The sequence below is a fragment of the Trachemys scripta genome, chromosome 1 (assembly GCF_013100865.1).
Source record: "Trachemys scripta elegans isolate TJP31775 chromosome 1, CAS_Tse_1.0, whole genome shotgun sequence".
NCBI classification, from domain to species: domain Eukaryota; kingdom Metazoa; phylum Chordata; order Testudines; family Emydidae; genus Trachemys; species Trachemys scripta.
Window position 1 is genome coordinate 79,310,210 of NC_048298.1, and position 21,852 is coordinate 79,332,061.

A 21,852-nucleotide genomic window follows, 5' to 3' on the forward strand; every position below is an offset into this window, starting at 1 on the left:
ATAGGATCAAAAGGGGTGGTATGTTCAGAAGGTGGGAAGTGAGGCTATCAAGAAGCAGCCTCACCCCTTTATAGAAGCCCCTCTGTATGAGCTATGTAGCCTTACACAGAGAAAAACCAGGATTAAATTCCATCCCCCACCAAATGCATAAAATATTTATCATGTAAAATAGCAATGGCTGAACCAACATCTTACATAGAGCTCAGAGTAAATCAGCATTCCTATGCCCTCCAATGGCTCATGCTCTAAGCTTTTACTGGCTACATTGGTTCCAATATCATAGTGTTCTGCATTATCTGGGCAAGTGGGACTTGTGTTTTCAGCTCACCATGAGCGCCTGGCATTCCTCCACTACAAGGGAGGCTGATGTATGGACTCTGTCTATAAGATGTGCTAGATCTTTAGGAGGGTCCTGTGGTCACATGCCCTTTTGTAGCTTACTCCCCAGCTCCTTCCATAGGACTTGTAACCCACTCTCTTGGATCGGCTGATGCATGGGAAACTTCCCCGGAGAGTACAAAGTAAGAACCTAGGCAAATTAGAGGATTGGGCCAAAAGAAATCTGATGAGGTTCAACAAGGACAAGTGCAGAGTCCTGCACTTAGGACAGAAGAATCCCATGCACTGCTACAGACTAGGGAACGAATGGCTAGGCAGCAGTTCTGCAGAAAAGGACCTAGGGATTACAGTGGACGAGAAGCTGGATATGAGTTGACAGTGTGCCCTTGTTGCCAAGAATGTTAATGGCATTTTGGGCTGTATAAGTAGGAGCATTGCCAGTAGATCGAGGGACGTGATCATTCCCCTCTATTCGGCATTGGTGAGACCTCATCTGGAGTAGTGTTTCCAGTTTTGGGACCCACACTACAAGAAGGATGTGGAAAAATTGGAAAGAGTCCAGTGGAGGGCAACAAAAATGATTAGGGAGCTGGAGCACATGACTTGTGAGGAGAGGCTGAGGGAACTGGGATTGTTTAGTCTGCAGAAAAGAAGAATGAGGGGGGATTTGATAGCTGCTTTCAACTACCTGAAAGGGGGTTCCAAAGAGGATGGATCTAGATTGTTCTCAGTGGTAGCAGATGACAGAACAAGGAGTAATGGTCTCAAGTTGCAGTGAGGGAGGTTTAGGTTGGATATTAGGAAAAACTTTTTCACTAGGAGGGTGGTGAAGCAGTGGAATGGGTTACCTAGGGAGGTGATGGAATCTCCTTCCTTAGAGGTTTTTAAGGTCAGGCTTGACAAAGCCCTGGCTGGGTTGATTTAGTTGGGGATTGGTCCTGCTTTGAGCAGGGGATTGGACTAGATGACCTCCTGAGGTCCCTTCCAACCCTGATATTCTATGACGCTGTCATCAGCTAAAGGAGCCGAGGGCTTTCTTTACAGTTATTTGCTAGAAACAGGCATCCATGCAAACAAATTTTTCTTCCATCTGAAACCTCAAGCTACACACTACTGAATCCCACTCCTACACACTACTGAATCCCAACCGACATACACATGTGAGCTTCCATTTTGTGGATTCTGGAGCGACAGGTAACTACAGAGTAAGACAGAAGTATTTCAATGCAAAACATTGAATGGGTCAGACCTTACAGTAGAAAAATTACTTCCACCTAACTGGAGCACTTACATCAGTGGATAAAAATATCTGAAGCTAAGTTATTTCCCTTTATAAGTCCATACTATTAGCCACTGTAAATTAAAAATCATTCCACCTGTGGGTGATGGACTATTAGTAATTGTGACATAGTAACACTAGTAATTTGTGTGTGTGATTGGAGGCAAGAAGTTGTGGTAAATTGCTAATGTAATTTCCTTCTAAAAATATGCACAAGAGTTGAGCAAACTTGGGAAAGTTTGCAGGAACAGCTTAACCGCTGATGTCATTTGTACCCGGATGTTGGGAGAAAACACCAAACGTAAGAAGAAAGCTCCAGAAAAAAAAAAAAAATCAGCAGAAGTATAACAACATTTTACATGTTACAGAAATGAAGGTCACACTTTTTTAAACACACGTTTATAAACAATGTATATTCAATAAATAATTAGTAGGTTTTATAAGCCTGTTGGAGACATGAGCAACATGTGTTGTAGATGGTTATAAATCTATAAAAAAATCTATAAAAAGGGAAATAAGGACAACCCAGGAATTACAGACCAGTCAACTTAACTTTGTACCCGGAAAGATAATGGAGCAAATAATTAAGCAATCAATTTGCAAACATCTAGAAGATAATAAGGTGATAAGTGAGAGTCAAAAAAGAAAACCAAACCAACCTGATAGCTTTCTTTGACAGGGTAACAAGCCTTGTGGATGGGGGAAAGCAGTAGACCAGGTATATCTTGACTTTAGTAAAGCTTTTGATACTGTTTCGCATGACCTTCTCATAAACAAACTAGGGAAATGCAATCTAGATGGAGCTACTATAAGGTGGGTGCAAAACGGTTGGAAAACCATTACCAGAGTGTAGTTATCAATGGTTCAAGTCATGCTGGAAAGACATAACGAGTGGGGTCCCAGAGGGATCAGTTCTGGGTCCGGTTCTGTTCAATATCTTTATCAATGATTTAGATAATGGCATAGAGAGTACACTTTTAAAGTTTGCGGACGATACCAAGCTGGGAGGGGTTGCAAGTGCTTTGGAGGTTAGGATTAAAATTCAAAATGATCTGGAGAAATGGTCTGAAGTAAATAAGATGAAATCCAATAAGGACAAATACAAAGTACTCCGTTGAGGAAGGAACTATCAGTTGCACACATACAAAATGGGAAATGACTGCCTAGGAAGGAGTACTGCGGTAAGGGATTTGGGGGTCATAGCGGACCACAAGCTAAATATGAGTCAACATTGTAATGCTGTTGCAAAAAAAGCGAACACCGTTCTGGGATGTATTAGCAGAGTGTTGTAAGCAAGACACGAGAAGTAATTCTTCCACTCTACTCCATGCTGATTAGGCCTCAACTGGAGTACTGTGTCCAGTTCTGGGTGCCACGTTTCAGGAAGGGTGTGGACAAACTGGAGAAAGTCCAGAGAAGAGCAACAAAAATGATTAAAGGTCTAGAAAACATTACCTATGAGGGAAGATTGAGAAAGTTGGGTTTGTTTAGTCTGGAAAAGAGAAGACTGAGAGGGGACATGATAACAGTTTTCAAGTACGTAAAAGGTTGTTACAAGGAGGAGGGAGAAGAATTGTTTTTCTTAACCTCTGAAGATAGGACAAGAAGCAATGGGCTTAAATTGCAGAAAGGGAGGTTTAGGTTGGACATTAGAAAAAACTTCCGGTCAGGGTGGTTAAGCACTGGAATAAATTGCCTAGGGAGGTTGTAGAATCTCCATCCTTGGAGATTTTTAAGAGCAGGTTAGACAAACACCTGTCAGGAATGGTCTAGGTAATACCTGGTCCTGCCATGAGTCCAGGGGACTGGACTAGATGACCTCTCAAGGTCCCTTCCAGTCCTATGATTCTATGTTAGAAGAAGGGGCTATAGATGGTTACAAGCCATGGTTATATGCAACTTATTGACCTATTGGATTCTAACAAGCTATATAAATTGATTAACCATTTATTTAAAAAACACTATTAACCTTTATAAAGGTCCCTTTAATATACAATGTGATCAAAATGCATTTTATTTTTTCCTGTAAGATACTGCTAAGCACAATACCTATTTTCTGCTTTAATGTCACAAAAAATTAGTCTATAGAAGCAAGAGGCAGAGTATATGGCCAAAAGCTCTTAAACCATTGACTTCTGTGGGGAATGGTGTGGCGCAGTGTGGACATGTGATGAACTTTAAGCTAATAGGGCTGTATAACCAAAGACATTACCATAGCGAGTAGAATGTACTTATTACTGATTTTACTTATAAAGAAAAAAAATCTCTGGAGTTAAAAAGATATGACCAATTAGTAGGCTATCATGTTCAAAGTTGCATGATAAAACCAATATTTATTAGCAGCTATCACTTCTAAGGAAAAGAGAGGGTTATATTTTCCTTTTCTCCTCTCCCCCTGCATCCCACCACTCCGCATCCCTCAATTACTGTCTCAGAGCCTTCCTCATGCAAAACCACCTTATGTGGAACATTCTTCTAATCCCTGTTTGCCTAACCATACCAACAGCCTCTCCTCTTTCAAATAACTCAGTGAAACCCATTTCTGTCAGGTCACCTCAAAAAAGTATGTTGTACAGACATGCACTTAACCAATCCACAGAGATGTGCACATACCAAAAATGGAGAAACTGGATCATCTTTTTATTGAAACCCTTTTCTTTTCTCCCCCCATCTCTCAACTGTTTGTTACTCTCACTCACCACATCACATAAAAAATTAAGTCCTTATCCTGCAATGAGCTGCATGCAAGCACATGGGTCCATCCAAGTCATTACAAGATCAGGGCCAGGATCAACTTATATTTTTATATTCTCTGTAATGCACAATTTTGGGTTCTCCATAAACAAGTGAAACTATCAGCTACGCTGTCAGAGTCCCGTTCCAGTCATCATCAAGCAAAATGGAAACAAAATAGAGAAACCGTACTTTTTAAAACTACTGTATCAGAAGTGTTAACATCACTCACAGACTTGCTGTTTTAAGTAATGAGCATTTCCTGCTGAAGACTAAGGGATAACCCTGTAATGTTCTGAGGTCTCCAACTGCCGGCTAGAATGGCAGTTGAGGGTGCCCTGTACCTTGCAGAAGCACATGGAACTCTCCAGGATCTGGGCCGACAACTGTTTGAGACAATTTTGATAAGAGGGCACATGGGCTTTCTCCACTACAGAATGAGGTGGGTTACCATATAAACCATGTTTAGCCATTCAGCAAACGGCAATTCATTATGTCATCATGAACAATATCACGTAATAACATGTTAGGAACAATCGAACTGTGGCCATAAACCAGTGGTGGGCAACCTGGGGCCCAACAGGGTAATCTGATTGTGGGACGTGAGCCATTTTGCTGATGTTGACCGTCCGCAGGCACAGCCCCCCGCAGCTCCCGGTCAATGGGAGCTGCGGGAAGCGGTGGGGAATGGTGAACCATGGCCACTGGGAGCTGCAGGGGGCCATGCCTGCAGATGGTCAACGTCAGCAGAATGTCTCGCAGCCTGCAATCAGATTACCCGGATGGGCCACATGCAGCCCACAGGTTGCCCACCACTGCCGTAAACAGATCATCCACAAATTTTCCTTCAGCCCCGAAGAAATGATTAATCCTAATGAACTGTGTGTGCTATATTCCATGTATTAAAATAATTACATTGCATACACATAAAGATACCTTTCAAAAATTCAACATTTAAAATACTATTTCTCATTTTTTTAATTTAATTTTAAATTAAAAGAAACACTGCTGACTTTAGGACCAGATAGGATATTAAAGCTTTCAACATACCAACAACCTCAGCTTCATTTGAGGTAAAATCTCACACGCGAAAAAAAGTATACTGTGACTGAATCTTAACTGGTATCTGTTTAATTGCGATGTAGACGTTTGGGCTTAGGCTGGAGCTCCGGCTCTAGGACCCCACGAGGTGTTAGGGTCCCAGAGCTCAGCCTGCTGCCTGAGCCCAAACATCTAGACCACAATTAAACAGCCCTTTAGCCTGAGATTTTTGAGCCCGGGACCTGTGAGCCCGAGTCAGCTGGCTTAGGCCAGCTGCAGGCAGTTAATTGCAGTGTAGACATACCCTAGTAGGCTACACCCTTGCAATGATCATCTCCAGTCACAGGTAAGAGGGAAATAAAAAGATAGCTATAAACCTATTTCCAATATTCAAAACTATGAGCTAAGACTGCTAAGTGAACAACAATACGAAATATATGGGAACTGTACAAAGCGATTAGAGAAGAAACTGGAAAAACTAAGACAAATCTCTCTTTCTATGAGTAACCAGTTACTGTATCATGAATAGACTCAGAATCTCTCAATCCACCCTAAAGTCCTCCCTCCACCATGTCTAAATCAGTGGTCCGCAAACTTTTTTTTACTGATTTCCCTCTCCCCCTGACTGGTATACACACACATGCACACACAGAGCCATGGTCAGGAACCAGAGGGGGCCTGGGAGCAGGGCCACGGCCAGGAACTGTGGTTGGGGCCAGGAGCAGAACTGCAGTCAGGAGTGGGGCCAAGGTTAGGGCCGGGGGGGCCAGGAAGGGAGATAGGGGCAGAGCAGGGATGGGTGGTGCTTCCTCTCCGTCCCCGTGGGGGCTGGCCTGGGCCCCGCCACACATGCCCCCCAAACATTCCTCCAAGCCCCCCTATAGGGGAGTGCTTCACAGTTTGGGGACCACTGGTCTCAACAGACAATCTTGGGAACTCCAGTGATCCCCCTTCAGGCAGGTTTTCTTAGTTGGACTAAATTCCTTTCTGATGGTATCACCAGCAGATTTGTGTCATCTACACTTCCTTTCCTAGAAATTTATTAGGCAATCCAAGTTTTTTTTCCCCACCAAAAATCCTTTCACAAGCCCTGCTTAGCTGGAGCACGCTCTCCTAGTCTGAAACCAGTTTCCAGCTGAACTCTGCCAGTTGGTTGTGCTTTCGGAAATTGTATTCTTTGCGGTCTAGAAAGACAGCTGCAATGTCACCCATCAGGATTCCTAAGCATATGGATGAAACTGCAAACTTCAGCACATCTCCAAGCATCAGCTTTTTTTTTTTTTTTCCCATTAAACTTGGATTCTTGCTAAACCACAGGAGATTCCAGTAGAAAGTATGCATGCATAGGTTAAGGTGTAATTTATTACAGGCTTGTGGGTGGGCATCAAGCCAACATATTTATTTAAATTACTTTATGAAAAAGGGAAAGCTGTAAAAGCACAGGCCTAAAAGTAAAGTAAACCAAGCTGGAATGAACCACAGATTTCTTATTGAAGTATTGAGCATGATTCTTGAAACACAAACATCTCTCTGATCTCACATACTACACACAAAGAGGCACCCAACAAAACAAAGATCAAACAAAACTGCACCTCAAAGTCAACTTTCATCTAACATTGAATAATAGTGGGTCAATCCCACAGCTCTATGAAAGTAGCTCTGATTATACTCCATAGGATTTAGCATGTGAAAGGACTATGGGACTGTTTACTATATGCATTCCAATATAAAGGCTCAAATCACAGAAACAGACATTAGAAATTGAAAAAAACTATTAGGACTTTATGTTGTTCCTCTAGTCATGCAGAGTTCTTCTCTATAATACATTCACTGCTTAGTACATTTTTTAAGGAATCAAACAATGGGGTTTCCACTACTTCTTCTATACTATCCTACAGTCTAACAAGCTTTACAACTAGGAAACTTTCCCAATATTCAACCAAAACTTTCTTTTGTACTACTTCATCCCATTACAACTTACTCTACTCTGAGCCAGCAGAAACAATATTACTTGCTCTTTGTTATTTACAGCCTTGCAAAACTTTTAGACACATGAGGAAGGCTTGATCACTTTCATATATGTCAAGAAAACTAAGTAATCTAAGTAGCATTTTCTTTTGCCAATACTCCACACCTAGAGTCAGGAAAAGAATGTGATGAGAACAAAAAAAAAAAAAAAAAAAAAGGGAAGGGGTGGGGTGCATAGTGCAATGGTCAGTTACCTAAGAACCCCCAACAGGAGAGGAATATCACAGATATGCCTCAAGATCCGTATTCATGGGTAAGGGCATGATGAATTTGGAAATTATTGATTTCTCTGACTCTCAGGGCTTGTCCAGTCAATGCCTTAGTCTGCATCAGCTGGGGTATAAATTCTAACATGCACCAGCATGTTGCACACTAACTGACCTGTGTGGACCCTGAAGGTGCACACTAAAAGTTCTTTAGTGGATGTTAATGTAGTGCTGTTTGAAATGGGACTATATTAACATGCACTAGGGAACTTTTAGTGTGCACCAGCAGGGTCCACATGAGCCAGTGAGTTCCTGACCCAGCAGCATGCATTAGAATTTACACTCCAGCTGATGTGGATTAAGGCACAATGCAGACAAGCCCTCTGAAAACAAGAAATAAGCTCTACGGCTAATTTAGATTAAGAAGAGTATTATTCTTAAAAAATGGAAAGCTACTTATAAAGAACTATTTACAAGGTTAAAGGAATTAGAGGTTCCTTTCACACAGAGCAGAAAATTTAATTATTTTAAAACAGACAGCATTAGTAATCTTAGGGATACAAAACTAAAACAATATGAATTATGGACCAGACCCTCATCTGGTGTAAGCGAGCACAACTCTACGCCAACTTGCTCCAACTAAGTGTCTGGCCCTATAACTAGTTTCAGGTATGACAGTACTGATCAGAGTAAGTTTCTGTACTCCCTCTTTTACCTTTACCTCATCTTTCTTTGTGTTCTTTGCTTAGTTCTCTAACATGCCAAAACATGACACTTGAAATTTATTTTTCATTTATAAGAGCCAGGAAATACACATTTAGCAGCATGTTTGCATTTCCCCCCTCCAATAAACAAATGTGTACACATACACACACAGAGCACTGTAGTTCCTGGAGATTTTAAATGTAGATATCACAGACACACACAGAAGCTCTATATTACATATACACAAATATATAGAGAAAAGTGTAGTATTGAGAAGAATAATATGAATGAAAACAATATTTTTGAAGGCACCACACCTGATTAAGCTCACTCTGCAGTTGTAGGCTATGTTGTTCTTTTTCCTCTCTCTGCTGTTGTAGCTGTTTAAACTCTGCCTTGAGATGCTGATACTTTGTCTCTATTTCTGACAATTCTTCCTTAAGTTTGTGGCTTGCTTCCCCCTTCTCACCCAGTTCTGTCTGTAATCTCTGCAATGAGGCTTCAGAGGCAGACAGCCTTGCTCGAAGCTGTTCCAGGTCCAGGTCCTTTTGGTGAAGGCTTGCCTGCATATTTTTTTTACTCACTGATTCTTCATAGTGCCTTTCTTCTAACTGGGTGTAATCAAGTTCTTTCTTCAGCAGCTTTTCTGTCAGACTCTATAACAGCAATTAAATGGAAATTAAATTACAATTCTGCTTACATCTGATCAACTGTTATTACTCACATTTCCTCACAAGAGTTTATCCAGAGCAATGAACAAGTCTCTCACACTAATAATCTCCAAAATTGAGTTGAGACATGAAATAGGTCTGTCAATAATTCTACATTTTAATTTCTATTTCATATTATAGCAGTCAATGCCAGAGTCCATATAGCATACCATTACAATTATAATTCCCATTTTCAGGCTCCCTTGCTCTCTATATATTTTAAACTGTGCTCAATAAAGTTGCTTTCTGGACTGAAACTAACACTTTTCCTTTACTCCTTACATAAGCCCTTTTTCAAGTCTTCTGGTAGCTGATTCAGTTGCCACTATTTCCACATCTTGAAGACTGATTTGTTTTACTGAAACAACTGAGCTTCTATGTTACTGAAGCTCATGCATGTGTTTGGCAAATTGCTTTGTGACAGCTAAAAATTATTTGTATGTCAGAGATACCTCACCCTTTCATGTACTTCTCTATATGTTTAAATTTGTGGGCCACTGCCTCACCTGTAATTCTGTGTAAGGCAGTGGTTGTCAACCTTTTTTCATTTGCGGACCCCTACAAATTTTCAAATGGAGGTACGGATCCCTTTCGAAATCTTAGACAATCTGCGGACCCACAGGGGTCCATGGACCACAGGTTGAAAACCACTGGTATAAGGCATCATACCCTCACTTTTTCAAGAAGTTTCCTCATTTTGCCCTATCACATCTCAAGAGAAGTGCAACATCCCCAAATATTCAAAATATGTGTCTCTATGGTGCAATGGGTCAGCGCATTCGTCTGTTAACCGAAAGGATGTTGGTTCAAGCCCACCCAGGGACGGCGGTAACCATGTTACTGCTTGGGGGGAGGGCTAGCTCAGTGGCTTGAGCATTGGCCTGCTAAACCCAGGGTTGTGAGTTCAATCTTTGAGGGGGCCATTTAGGGATTTGGGGCAAAAATCTGTCTGGGGATTGGTCCTGCTTTGAGCTGGAGGTTGGACTAGCTGAGCTCCCTTCCAACCCTGATATTCTATGAGCTTCTCTTGAACAGAGACTGCCAAAATGAGTGCAGCATGCGACATTAAAAATGATAATAGCATGAAACCACCAAACTCATAATATGATTCAGAATTTAGCCTGTTTTAACATGTTAGTGTTCTGCTAACTCCCTCATGCCAGACTTTTCTGTTGGAAAATAAAACTCTGCATACAAGTCAGCTCAGGAGGGTTGTTTGTTTTTAATTTGAACACACCACAAATTTAAGAGTGGCCTTTTAGTGAAGAGGAGCTCTGAAGTCTCAATTTTTTCTCACCACACTTTAGCAAAATTCATTTTGCAAGCAGCAAGGCCTCTAAATCAGTATTGATCAACGCCTCAGCAACAGAGGCCATTTTCCTGCCGGAGGTGCCATCTTTCAAAGAGAGAACTAAAGCCAAGATCTTAACCATTGTCCTTAAATAGCCAATGGCACTTTTTGAAATTTATCAGCTGTCTTCCTGGGTGTCATAGTAAAATTCCAGCTCAGGGAATTCATTGTTTCTCTAAAATCCCCATGTAGGTATAACTGAATTCTTAACTTCCTGTCCCATCATAGCATCTCTGTGTGCATCTTTCCGCTACCAATGTTCTCCCCGCAGTTTAACTGCATACTCTGTTTTTCAGCTCCTCTTTAAACAAAACATTTCTAAGAATTCAGCTGGCTGGCAGCTTGAAAAATCCCAGCACTCACAAGTTTAGTGTCAAAAGTGTCAGTTGGTGATTTATGTTCTGCAATTCCTGGAATATATAGGTTCAGGAGAAGACACAGAAAGAACTGTAATTCTAGCTATGTTGGGCATTTTTAAAGCACACTTCTTCATAGCATCTAAGCACCAATCCCAAATTGATTTTGCTTTGGTTAGTTTAACAGAAAATTAAAACACTATTCAAGACTAATTTTGAGGATACAGAATTTAACTACTGTTAAATTTCACCAAATTTAAAAGGGCAAAAAGTCCTTTTATACTAGTTTACTTGCTTTTTAACAAGTTTGGAGGGAGGGGAGAGTTATTCTTCGGTACATCAGTTTTTAAGTTATGTTGCAATCTGGCAAATGGCTCGGCAGTAGCAGCTCACATTAGAACGAATATAATTATAGTCCCCTCAGAGTTTCCATTATAAAATATACTTGCTAAGGCTTAAAACTTGGCCAAGAAAATTTGCTCCAGGCTGAAGTTTGAATGTGAATTCTAGCCTGGCAATAACATTTTCCACAACAGTTCTAGAAAAACAAAATAACTATTTTTAGTTACATGATTATATTATAATATGTATTATATATGCAATAAACAATACATACAGAATGTCTGTTTTTAAGGTTATATGGGTAAAATCCTGGCCCCAATGATATCAGTGGCAAAACACCAATTGATTACAATGGTACCACAATTTCACCCTGAGTTTATGGTGTGAATTAGTATGTTTTAACCTTTAGAAAAACAAAAACTCTAGCTAGCCTTCTTAACACCAGGAAAACAGGTTCAGCACAGGAGCACCAGCATAGCACCTTTTTCACAACCTGATTTCTAATATGCATATTTATAACGGCATTACAGCAGTTTCATATGCAGATTATCACAATACATTTGTAACCCTCAGAAGGTATTTTTATAGTAATCAATGTAAAGGTGCTTCAAAGAAGTAATGAGACGCTGAACATTTTCATGCACCTTAAAGATGAATGACAGAATTTGAAAGAGAGATCCCTGGCATAGTTTAATTTTGAATTAACACTGGGAAAGGCACATCATAATGTGTGCAGTGCCATTGTTGTTGCGTTGGTCTCAGGATATTAGATACTATGTTTACATAATAAAGTGGCATTTATAATTGCTTTATTGCAGTATTTCCCAAACTTCTGAAATCGCAGTTCCGCTTCAGGAAAACGAAACAAAATATGCTCCCCTTCAATCCCCCACGCATTCTAACACCTAGCCAAAATGAGCAGTCACTCAAGAGGAGTTTGTGTACATCTACTTAATATGATACTTCCTCTCACTCCTTCCATGCTGGGATGAATAGTGAAACAGCTAACAATGAATGTTTATTTGACGTATTATCACTTGTACCTGAGCTTATGTCTAAACTTAAAGCGGTGTGTAGAGTACATACAATGTATGCCGCATAGCATGGGTATAAACAGCAGTGTAGATAGTGAGGCAATACTTAGGTGAATAAAGACACTCCAGAACTGGGCAGTATAGGGCATATACTCTACACAGCTCTCTACAGGCCCAAGCAGTGCCACCTGTGTCTACACTGCTATTTTTAGCACAGTAGCTTACCAGCGACTCGAAACGGCAGGAGTTGTTCCCCACAGCGGGGAAAATCTGAGGCAGTAGGAAAGGCTCTCACAAAGCAGCAAGGAAGAGCTCTGGCAGTGGGGAGGCAGCGGTGAAAGGCTCTGGCAGCAGGTTTCAGATGAAGCCCCTTTCCCATTAACACACCTTTCCTAGGAAAAGGGGCTAGATTTGCAGGGAAGCCTGAGCCATCTTAAGAGGCGTATTGTTTTTTCTAGCATTAGGCTGTTCTGGGCAATAGGACATTATAGGCATTGGGAGTAATGTAGGCTCTAAGGAGCCTTGGTTTTATACAAGCAATTTGATCCCTGGAACTGTGATGCTCTGGATTTGAGCTACAAAAAGAGGGGGAGAATCCATGTGACAATACAGTGCCTGTTGCCTTCCCCCATTTTCCACTGTGGTCAACACAGGCTGGCCTGTTAAATTATCCTGTTACATAAGAACATAAGAAAGGCCGTACCGGGTCAGACCAAAGGTCCATCTAGCCCAGTATCCTGTCTACCGACAGTGGCCAATGCCAGGTGCCCCAGAGGGAGTGAACCTAACAGGCAACGATCAAGTGATCTCTCTCCTGCCATTCATCTCCATCCTCTGTCAGACAGAGGCTAGGGACACCATTCCTTACCCGTCCTGGCTAATAGCCATTAATGGACTTAACCACCATGAATTTATCCAGTTATCTATGTTCTGTTATGGGATTAATAGAGTTGCAGCCACTTGACCGAAATTCCAGATGTCTGTTTCCTTCCTCACAAGTTCCTACTATTCTCAAAGTTCATTGTTTTACTTTAAAAATTAGAGGAAGTAGATTCCTCTCCTAAAGTAAAGGCCTGCATTGACGTATTCATCGCTGCTCATTGTGATGCAGCTGCTGGAAGATATCACTGTAAGAATAACATTCTTCTAAATCAGACTTTACATGATCTCAACATCTGGATGCATACACAAAGAGACTGTCCTGGGCTACGCTAGAAGCTTAATGGACATACAAACTAAAACCCAATATATTCCACTCTGCATGAATATCTGTTGTCTATCTTTTCCAAAAGTGCATAGAATCATAGAATATCAGGGTTGGAAGGGACCTCAGGAGGCCAACCCCCTGCTCAAAGCAGGACCAATCCCCAGACAGATTTTTTCCCCAAGTCACCCCCTCAAGGATTGAGCTCACAATCCTGGGTTTAGCAGGCCAATGCTCAAACTCCCCCCTCTCCCCCGCCCCCACATGTTTACAAGGAGATTAAAAGTAAAGTTTTTGCATCATTTAAGAAGCTTTTCATAACGTTTCTAGTTCTGTGGCCAGACCTTCAACATAGGACAGTACAAGGTATCAGGAAAGCTGCCCTGTAGAGGCAGCTGATGATTCCAAGCACTCACTCACACCCAGTATAGGGTTTACTGGAGTGACGGCAAATCAGGGGCATGACCAAGGAACACAGTATTCTAGCCAGTTCTTGGCTGACAGAGTGGTTTTAAGAGGCTACTTCAGATGCTGCAAATTAGAGCACTCTTAGGCTGCTATAAGTCACTTTGTGGGTCATTTAAGCTGTGACAGCCCCAGGACTGGGGGCCTCAAAAGGTGGCTTGGAGCCACCCCGCCACACCATCTCAACTGCACCGAGCATGAACTCGACAGAGCTGAGGACTCTTCCCTTGATTTCTAATTTATCTTCCCATTTTGACTACAGATTAGTCATTTTATTCATCAGTCTGCTGTCATTCCATTAAATATAGGGAATTAAATATACTGTGTATCAGTTTCAATGCATTCTTCATATATGATTAAACTCTGCTGGTTTGTGGAAGTGAAATAAGATGCTAATTCTCACTATCTATTATAGGTCTGCCTCAGATTTACATCATACTATCACAAGCAAAGTATAAAGAAATTTTAAACTGCATCTTACTATATTCCTTGGCAAATGTTATTTCTACATTAAACTACATTAAACTAGTGTTTGGTCTCAGTCCCTGCCCCCCACTGACATTCTATGTTCTATTTTCCTAAATATGAATATGCTTCCTTTCCCAAGACACTATTTGGGCAATGTGCTATATAATAACTACTCTGCCAGCAACACACCAAGTACTATGATTCATCCTTCTAAGGAAGTGCTCCATCACAACTGAATTCCATATTTGGTCTTGCTTATCTCCACATACACACACAGAGACAGACATTGTGGGAGTATGCAAACAAAGAAAAGCATCTGGACAGCACAGGTCACTAGGTAGTATTCAGAGTTATGATGTAGGAGACTTTGGGGTTACAAGCCTGTACTTTTATTGTGCACTTCACATTAATGTAAGAGTAGGAATATTGCATAGGCATCTGCTAAGCTTCCAAGTTAAGAGTTAACATCACTATGACAAACTTGACCTGAACGTTTTCCATGTTGATTTGTCCCAGTTTTGTTTTGGCAGAATAGTAGATAATACAATAAAACATTCAGTGGAGCATTATGCTTTGCAGGGGGAATTTATCCAAATTTTTTGGCAATGCAGAATCACAAAAGCAACTGTGAGTAGAGGAAATATGTAACATTTAAAAAAATGAAGTTAGAGAAAAAAGAAAAGCCTGCCTTTTATATGTTGAATGATTTGCCAAATACAGTAAACATGTCTTGGATTTATTCACAAGACATTTATACAATAGTGAAATAAATACAGAGCCCTGGAAAAAATGCTTCATCTCCACAGAGGAGGAATAAATTACGTCACTCACACAGGCTACAGCTGATGAGAAAAAGGTATATAGCTTTCAAAATAACAGAGATGTTTAATAACACACTGAAATGCTTCATTGACTACACTAATTAAACATGAGTTGTGATTATATTTTATATATTATATATATGTAAGATTTTATATATATAGATATATAGATATAGATATATAAAATAGGCACTCTGATATCATGGTGATGTGTAAAGTATAAGAACTTGGATAAAATAAAATATGCAGAGAATACACAATGTTGTGGTGTAGTATAAAGGATTTATTAGCAAGAGTTTGAGATGGCACATTACTCATTAGCAGTGAAGCCTGAAGAAGTTATACAGGTCTAAACATGTCCTGAGGAAAACTTTATACCCTACCAACCCACCATGTTTTTGCATATGCCACACAGGTTAACGGAAAAAAAAAATTTAAAAGGTTTTTTTTACTAGGAGTTTTTTTAAAGAGACAACTGAAAAACGAGCAATTCACTTGCCTTAAGTCCAACTGTACAGGGCAGCCTCAGAGTAAGCCACAAAGAACCCTAAAAGTAACCTAAAAGAGTTTTATCTAAAATCAACGGGGCTTTGAAACTGGATAACTTGAGACCTTCCATAATTAGAATCAAATGCTGACTCCCACTGGGAAGCTGGGATTCTCCTTTTTTCTGTGTTATAATGCTCCCATTTACAGCTCTATGGAGTCACAACACATTGAGCTTTAAACATATTACATTCCAGGAGTACTGCTTGTGATTTTAGAGGGGAAATTCCACAAGTCAAGGAAAGAAAAAAATATTTATCTGTCAGGTTAACATGGCTGTTTAAATCTATTTAATGATGAGGAAAATCAGAAATAAGCCCAGTTGAGATGCATTAATGAGCAGAGAGCAAGTGAGGCAGGCATGTTAATTGAGCACATGGCTACGACTACCACATCTATGGTGTTCTCTACATATATACCCATACATCGAAATACACACTCACATATGCACTTACATTGAGATACAAACATAGATATAGGACCACTTCTGTAGCAGAAAGGTTGGGGGAGGACCTGGATAGCCCGCAATACACATTTTTATGTTAAATGTGTCAGTTAACTTGAAAGTGCAGCCCTCCACTAAATCGTTAGTGCAGAGTGATGTGACAATAAACGGCTCAATTGTGACTTTGCCATGAGCTCAAAGGTATGGGCAACACCTTGTTACTCCTGCCCCAGGAGTCTCCCTGCTGCTCCAAGAAGAGAGTAAATCATGCTGGGCCTTTACCCAGAGGAAGCAGTGTATGCTCCCCAACACGCTGGCACAGCTCTAACCTATCCTTGCCTTCTTCTGCCCTTCCCACTTAGCTGGCACAAGGACAGGACACAGTGGTCCTGCACAGTCTGCTTCCCCTTTAGCACTACTAGCTGTATACGGACACCCCTACACAACTGCATTAGCTATGTCACAATTTGGCCAAAAATAAATAAATACTCGTAGACAGCAATTGGTTAGGCTTCAGGTGGTGTTCAATAAATATGAAATTAAAGAATTACTGTTAGCTTGAGTTTGGTTACGAAAAGATGTGTGTGTTGTAAAGGAAGGCCCTGACTAGCAAGTAGAAGGAAAGGATAAGGACACAAGGAATAAAATAAGGAAGATGTCTGTTCAAAGAATAACAAATGATATAAAGGAAAAGCTTCTAAAAAGAAGGCCTCTGACCAATAGGGGTGAGTGCAAATGGTTTTAAATAAGACAAAAAGAATCTGTCTTAAAATGAGCCAGCTTGGCCCTTCCCACCCCACACACCAGCACTGAAGTCTGTGAGAATCCAGAACAAACTGTCAGACTGCAAGAAGGAGGGGAGGAAAGGAAGCTGTAAATCTTAGCTGAATAAGGACTAGAAATAAGGGGAAATTGTCTCAAATTGGTTGTAACTGAAGACAGTAATTTGCAATGACAGTACTTATTTGTTGAAGAGTATAAAAAAAAAAGTAAACTCAAAGGATTCATTGCCACTACTTGCCTGACCACATTGGAGCCAACAAATATGGTTCTAAGCATCCTTGGGTTTAGCCCATTTATAAATATCTTGACCAAACCTTTATAAATGTTTTGTTACTGGTTGGATGTAGTAAACTGCTTATTATTGAGGCTTTTTAGGCATGTTTGGAGCAATTGTACACACACCATTTGGTCTTTGGATTTAATAAAGGAATTTGTGGTTAAATTAGAGTTTGGTGGTTTCCCACATTAATATAAATAATTTCAAATATAAATAATTCCAACAAGTGGGGAGAATTATTTCACAGGCCTACCCTAAACTACTAATGTTGCCACCACATAAATAAATACACATACACAAATGCACACACAGAAAATTATAATCATATATAATACAAAAAGAACGAGGAGTACTTGTGGCACCTTAGAGACTAACAAATTTATTTGAGCACAAGCTTTCGTGGGCTAAAACCCACTTCATCGGATACATGCAGTGAAAAATACAGTAGGAAGATAGACAGAGAACATGAAAAAATGGGTGTTGCCATACCAATTATAATGAGAGTAATTAATTAAGGTGGCTATTAGCAGGAGAAAAAAAACTTTTGTGGTGATAATCAGGATGGCCCATTTCCAACAGTTGACAAGAAGGTGTGAATAACGGTAGGGGGGAAAAAATAGCATGGGGAATAGTTTTTACTTTGTGTAATGACCCATCCACTCCCAGTCTTTATTCAAGCCTAATTTCATGGTGTCCAGCTTGCAAATTAATTCCAATTCTGCAGTTTCTTGTTGCAGTCTGTTTTTGAAGTTTTTTTGTTGGAGTATTGCGACTTTGAGGTCTGAAATCGAGTGACCAGGGAGGCTGAAGTGTTCTCCGACTGGTTTTGGAATGTTATAATTCTTGACATCTGATTTGTGTCCATTTATTCTTTTGCATATAAATTTGTTAGTCTCTAAGGTGCCACAAGTACTCCTCGTTCTTTTTGCTGATACAGACTAACACGGCTACCACTCGGAAACCTGTCACCATATAGTACAAATACATTCAAATGTTTTATATGTTCACAAACATGCGTTATAATGGGGAAACAACCATAAAATTGTAGAAAAATTCTCTGATTTGTTTTCCTGTCTCCTCTTTCTCTTCAGTCTCCTTTTACTATTTTTCCCCACTTCTTCTTTAGGGAATACACAATAGAACCTCAAAGTTACAAACACCTTTGGAATGGAGGTTGTTCATAACTCTGAAATGTTCATAACTCTCAATAAAACATTATGGTTGTTCTTTCAGAAGTTTACAACTGGACACTACTTAGTACAGCTTTTAAACTTTACTACACAGAAGAAAAATGCTGCTTTTAACCATCTCTGTTTAAGTGAAACAAGCACAGAAACAGTTTCCTTGTCTTGTCAATTTTTTTTTTTTAAACTTTCCCTTTATTTTTTTAGTAGTTTACGTTTAACACAGTACTGTGGTGTTTTTGCTTTTTCTTTTCTTTTTTTCCTGTCTCTGCTGCTGCATACTTCTGCTTCCAAATGAGGTGTGTGGTTGGTCACTTTGTAACTCAGGTGTTCGTAACTCTGAGTTTCTATTGTACATGTGTGTGTTCATTTATATATTACATATGAAATGATGCCAACTCAGGATTTTATCATAAATTTTGCAATATTTGATGTTTTTCTGAAAACCCTGGCTCTTCAAGCTGAGAATCTCAGCTTTTATTATAAAAAATAAATAAATAAGTTCCTAGCCTTCACAGTTGTGAAAAGCTTCAAAATGTGACCTGTGTATGACCTAAAGGCTCAGGAACCAGATGGCATATAAAAAGAACCCCCAAAAGTATATAATTTCCTTTTAAATGTAATTATTTTTAAGCCAATCTCCTAATATTTTGGGAACTTACTAATGATTTTTTAATGCTTGTTTTGGCAATACTATATAGAGTGTAAATGGCAGATATTAGAAAACTACAATTGTAACTGTAATGGACATGACTATCTTTAAAAGTTATAATGTAAGATAAAATCCTTCAAATGCACTACAGTATTGTAAATTTATTACCCCCTTCAGGCTAATCGGGATAGTGAACAATCAGGAAAGGCTTAACTTTTGATGCCACAATGATGTATTTTGTTAAACTCTTTGGTTAACACTCTAAAATGCAGTTTGTGACACAAGAGCCAGATTGTACATTTTCACATAAATACCAGTTTTACAAATGTGATTAATAATAAAACTCTTACCTGGTTTTTCTGTGCTAATTCATTAACTGAACTTTGAAGTTTTTGTTGTTCCTGCACATACACAGCAACCTCCTGAGGGCCTTTTGCAAGCTCAGCCCTTAGCTGATTTATGGTGGCCTTAATAAAAAAAAAATTTAAAAACAGTTACGATTAATAATCAATTACATTGATAGCCCAAATATAGACAGGAGGTCGGGGAAGGGGAGCATATAAACCAGCTTGCAAAAAAGAATGTGTCTTTAATTTGCATGAACGATATGTGCAAATTTTGGCCCAGATCACTACCCATGGAAATACCGGGGGCAGGGGGGGAATCCCCTTGCTGAGATCCTTTCACATCATCCCATCAGGAAGATGGTTGCTTGCCCGCTCCAGTGGAAAAGGCCAAGGAGCCCACCCCCAAACCTGGCAGATCCCAAAGGATCTGCATGGAGGCCTTGTGTCTCCGATGGCTCTGATTCTCAGTGGAACTGGAATCCCTTGGCTCCATTTCAGCAGTGTTGCCAAGATCTCTACCCAGCCAGGAAGAATGGTCAAGTGGATAGGGCACTAGAAGGGACTTAAGACACCAGGTTCAGATCCCAGTTCTGCCGTCGACTTCCTGTGTGAGTTTGGACAAGTCACTTAATCTACCCTGTATCTCATTTCCCTATCTGTAAAGTGGGGATAACAACAGTTCCCTACCTCACAGGAGTGATGTAAAGATAACTACATTAATGACTGTGCGATGTTCAGATACTACAGTGATGAGGGCATAAGTACCTTAGACAGATAGCAATGGTTGCCCTGGGCTCTCATCTTTAAGGGTTAATTTTGGAGAGACAGATGCACAATGTGCATCACCCACTCCCCATCTCCTCCCCTGGCAAAGACCCCAGAATGCAGAGAAATCTCAGCATGGCACACAGGAAATGGTGAGGGGGAAAGAGAGGGTGGGGGAGGGGACAAGGTGATGGGGAAGGAAGGAAATAAGTGTGTGGAGGATCCCCGCTATGCATGGATTTAGGTGGCACGATCTGGTCCTTAAAGTGGAAGACAAAGGTAACTGCTTTTAATAAAATGTGAGTTAATACTGAGCTTCCTAATTAAGATGTGTCTGAAGCAAACCATCCAATGGCTAACAAGTCCAATTCACTTGCTTTTACTCTTTGTTTCAATCTTTCTGCAACAAAGAAAGATATGGAGAAACATCAGCGTTCTGCATTTTAAAGATAAATGAGAAAAATAAAATGCACGTTGTGTTATCTTTGAAACACATAGTACACCAATGGCATTATTTGTTATAAATGCTTTTCCTTCCCTTAAGTTATTCTAGCCACAGATTTCTGGTCACAAGTACAGATGTTAATTTGATAATTTCTTTTTTAGAAAAAGAATAGCACATCCCATGAAAGTTTACGCTATTTTGTGCAAGTAACAAAAGTTACCAGAAAGAAGCAGTCTTGTTCATAAAATAGGATACATTTTTGGGAAGAGCAAAGAGAATGTATAAACACATTATTTGTAAAAATATATTTTGCTATTAACTCTGACTTTTCATAATGGCACACTTTATACTGTTGTAGTTGCAGAGTTGTCACTAAACAACATGGGATCTCTAATTTGCAAATACACTGTTTTGTGAGAGTATCCAGAAAAGTACACAGACATTTTGTAGAAGTGATAGTGCAAATGCAAAAACGTGCACAAATTTGTCAAACACTGTTGCAGCTGTTTAAACCAGAAACAGAACAAGAACCTACATAGAAGAGTTACTGTAAATATATTTCAAGATACAGTTCTGCCAGCCATTGTTCAAAACAAAATCTCATGTTTAGTTAAACAGCAACAAAGTGAGATTGAATAATTATTTAAAATACGTGCTGGCTGATGTGTTTATTTGATTAATAAACCAATAAGCAAACAGGAACTGTTTAACAAGGTCTTGATGTTATCTTGGGACTACAGCATTACAATGTAATGAGAAAAAGCTTTCACAAAAAAATTACCTCAAATGTAAGTGTCTCCATTAGAAAGCAGAAAAAATAAAATAAAATGATGGATGAAATGTGGAAGCAGGCAGTGATAAAAGTTTTAGGTACAATTCTTCAAAAATCTATAGTAAAACATTATCTTTCTATGCCTTTATTTAAAGAGACAATCTTGACTTTTATCACAACAAAGGCACTTTATACAGAAATACTCATATATTACTCATGCTAATACCCCCTACTCATGTTAATATGCACTGGAAACAATATCAACAATCTAGCAGGTGTCTTATGCCATGTAGGCAATTATTCCATATATAAATAACTGAAATGGGTGCCTGCAAAGATTCACACACATGCTAAACTTGACTGCACTGAAACTATCCACAGTGAATGAAGTTAAGCACAGTGTGTAAAGTTAACCATGTCTTTCCATTGATTTCAAAGGCTTTTGGAGTACGTCTTACGTGTTTTAGGTGCCGCAGAGAAAATTTATTATGTGGGATTCACTATAGTGAGAAACTAAACATGGGATAATTAGAGATGGTTTTGGGATCCTCATA

At 39.7% G+C, this 21,852-nt stretch overlaps 1 protein-coding gene across 2 annotated transcripts in view; it reads right to left on the minus strand.

Moving 5' to 3' along the window:
* EEA1 (early endosome antigen 1) overlaps nt 1-21,852 on the minus strand; it is a 114,253-nt gene that overhangs the window by 33,414 nt on the left and 58,987 nt on the right. For both annotated transcript variants that reach the window (XM_034772665.1, XM_034772674.1), the window contains 2 exons: nt 19,320-19,436; nt 8,649-8,987 (listed from right to left, as the gene is read on the minus strand). In XM_034772665.1, coding sequence (XP_034628556.1) covers nt 8,649-8,987; nt 19,320-19,436 — 456 coding nt within the window. The remainder of the gene's footprint in view (nt 1-8,648; nt 8,988-19,319; nt 19,437-21,852) is intronic.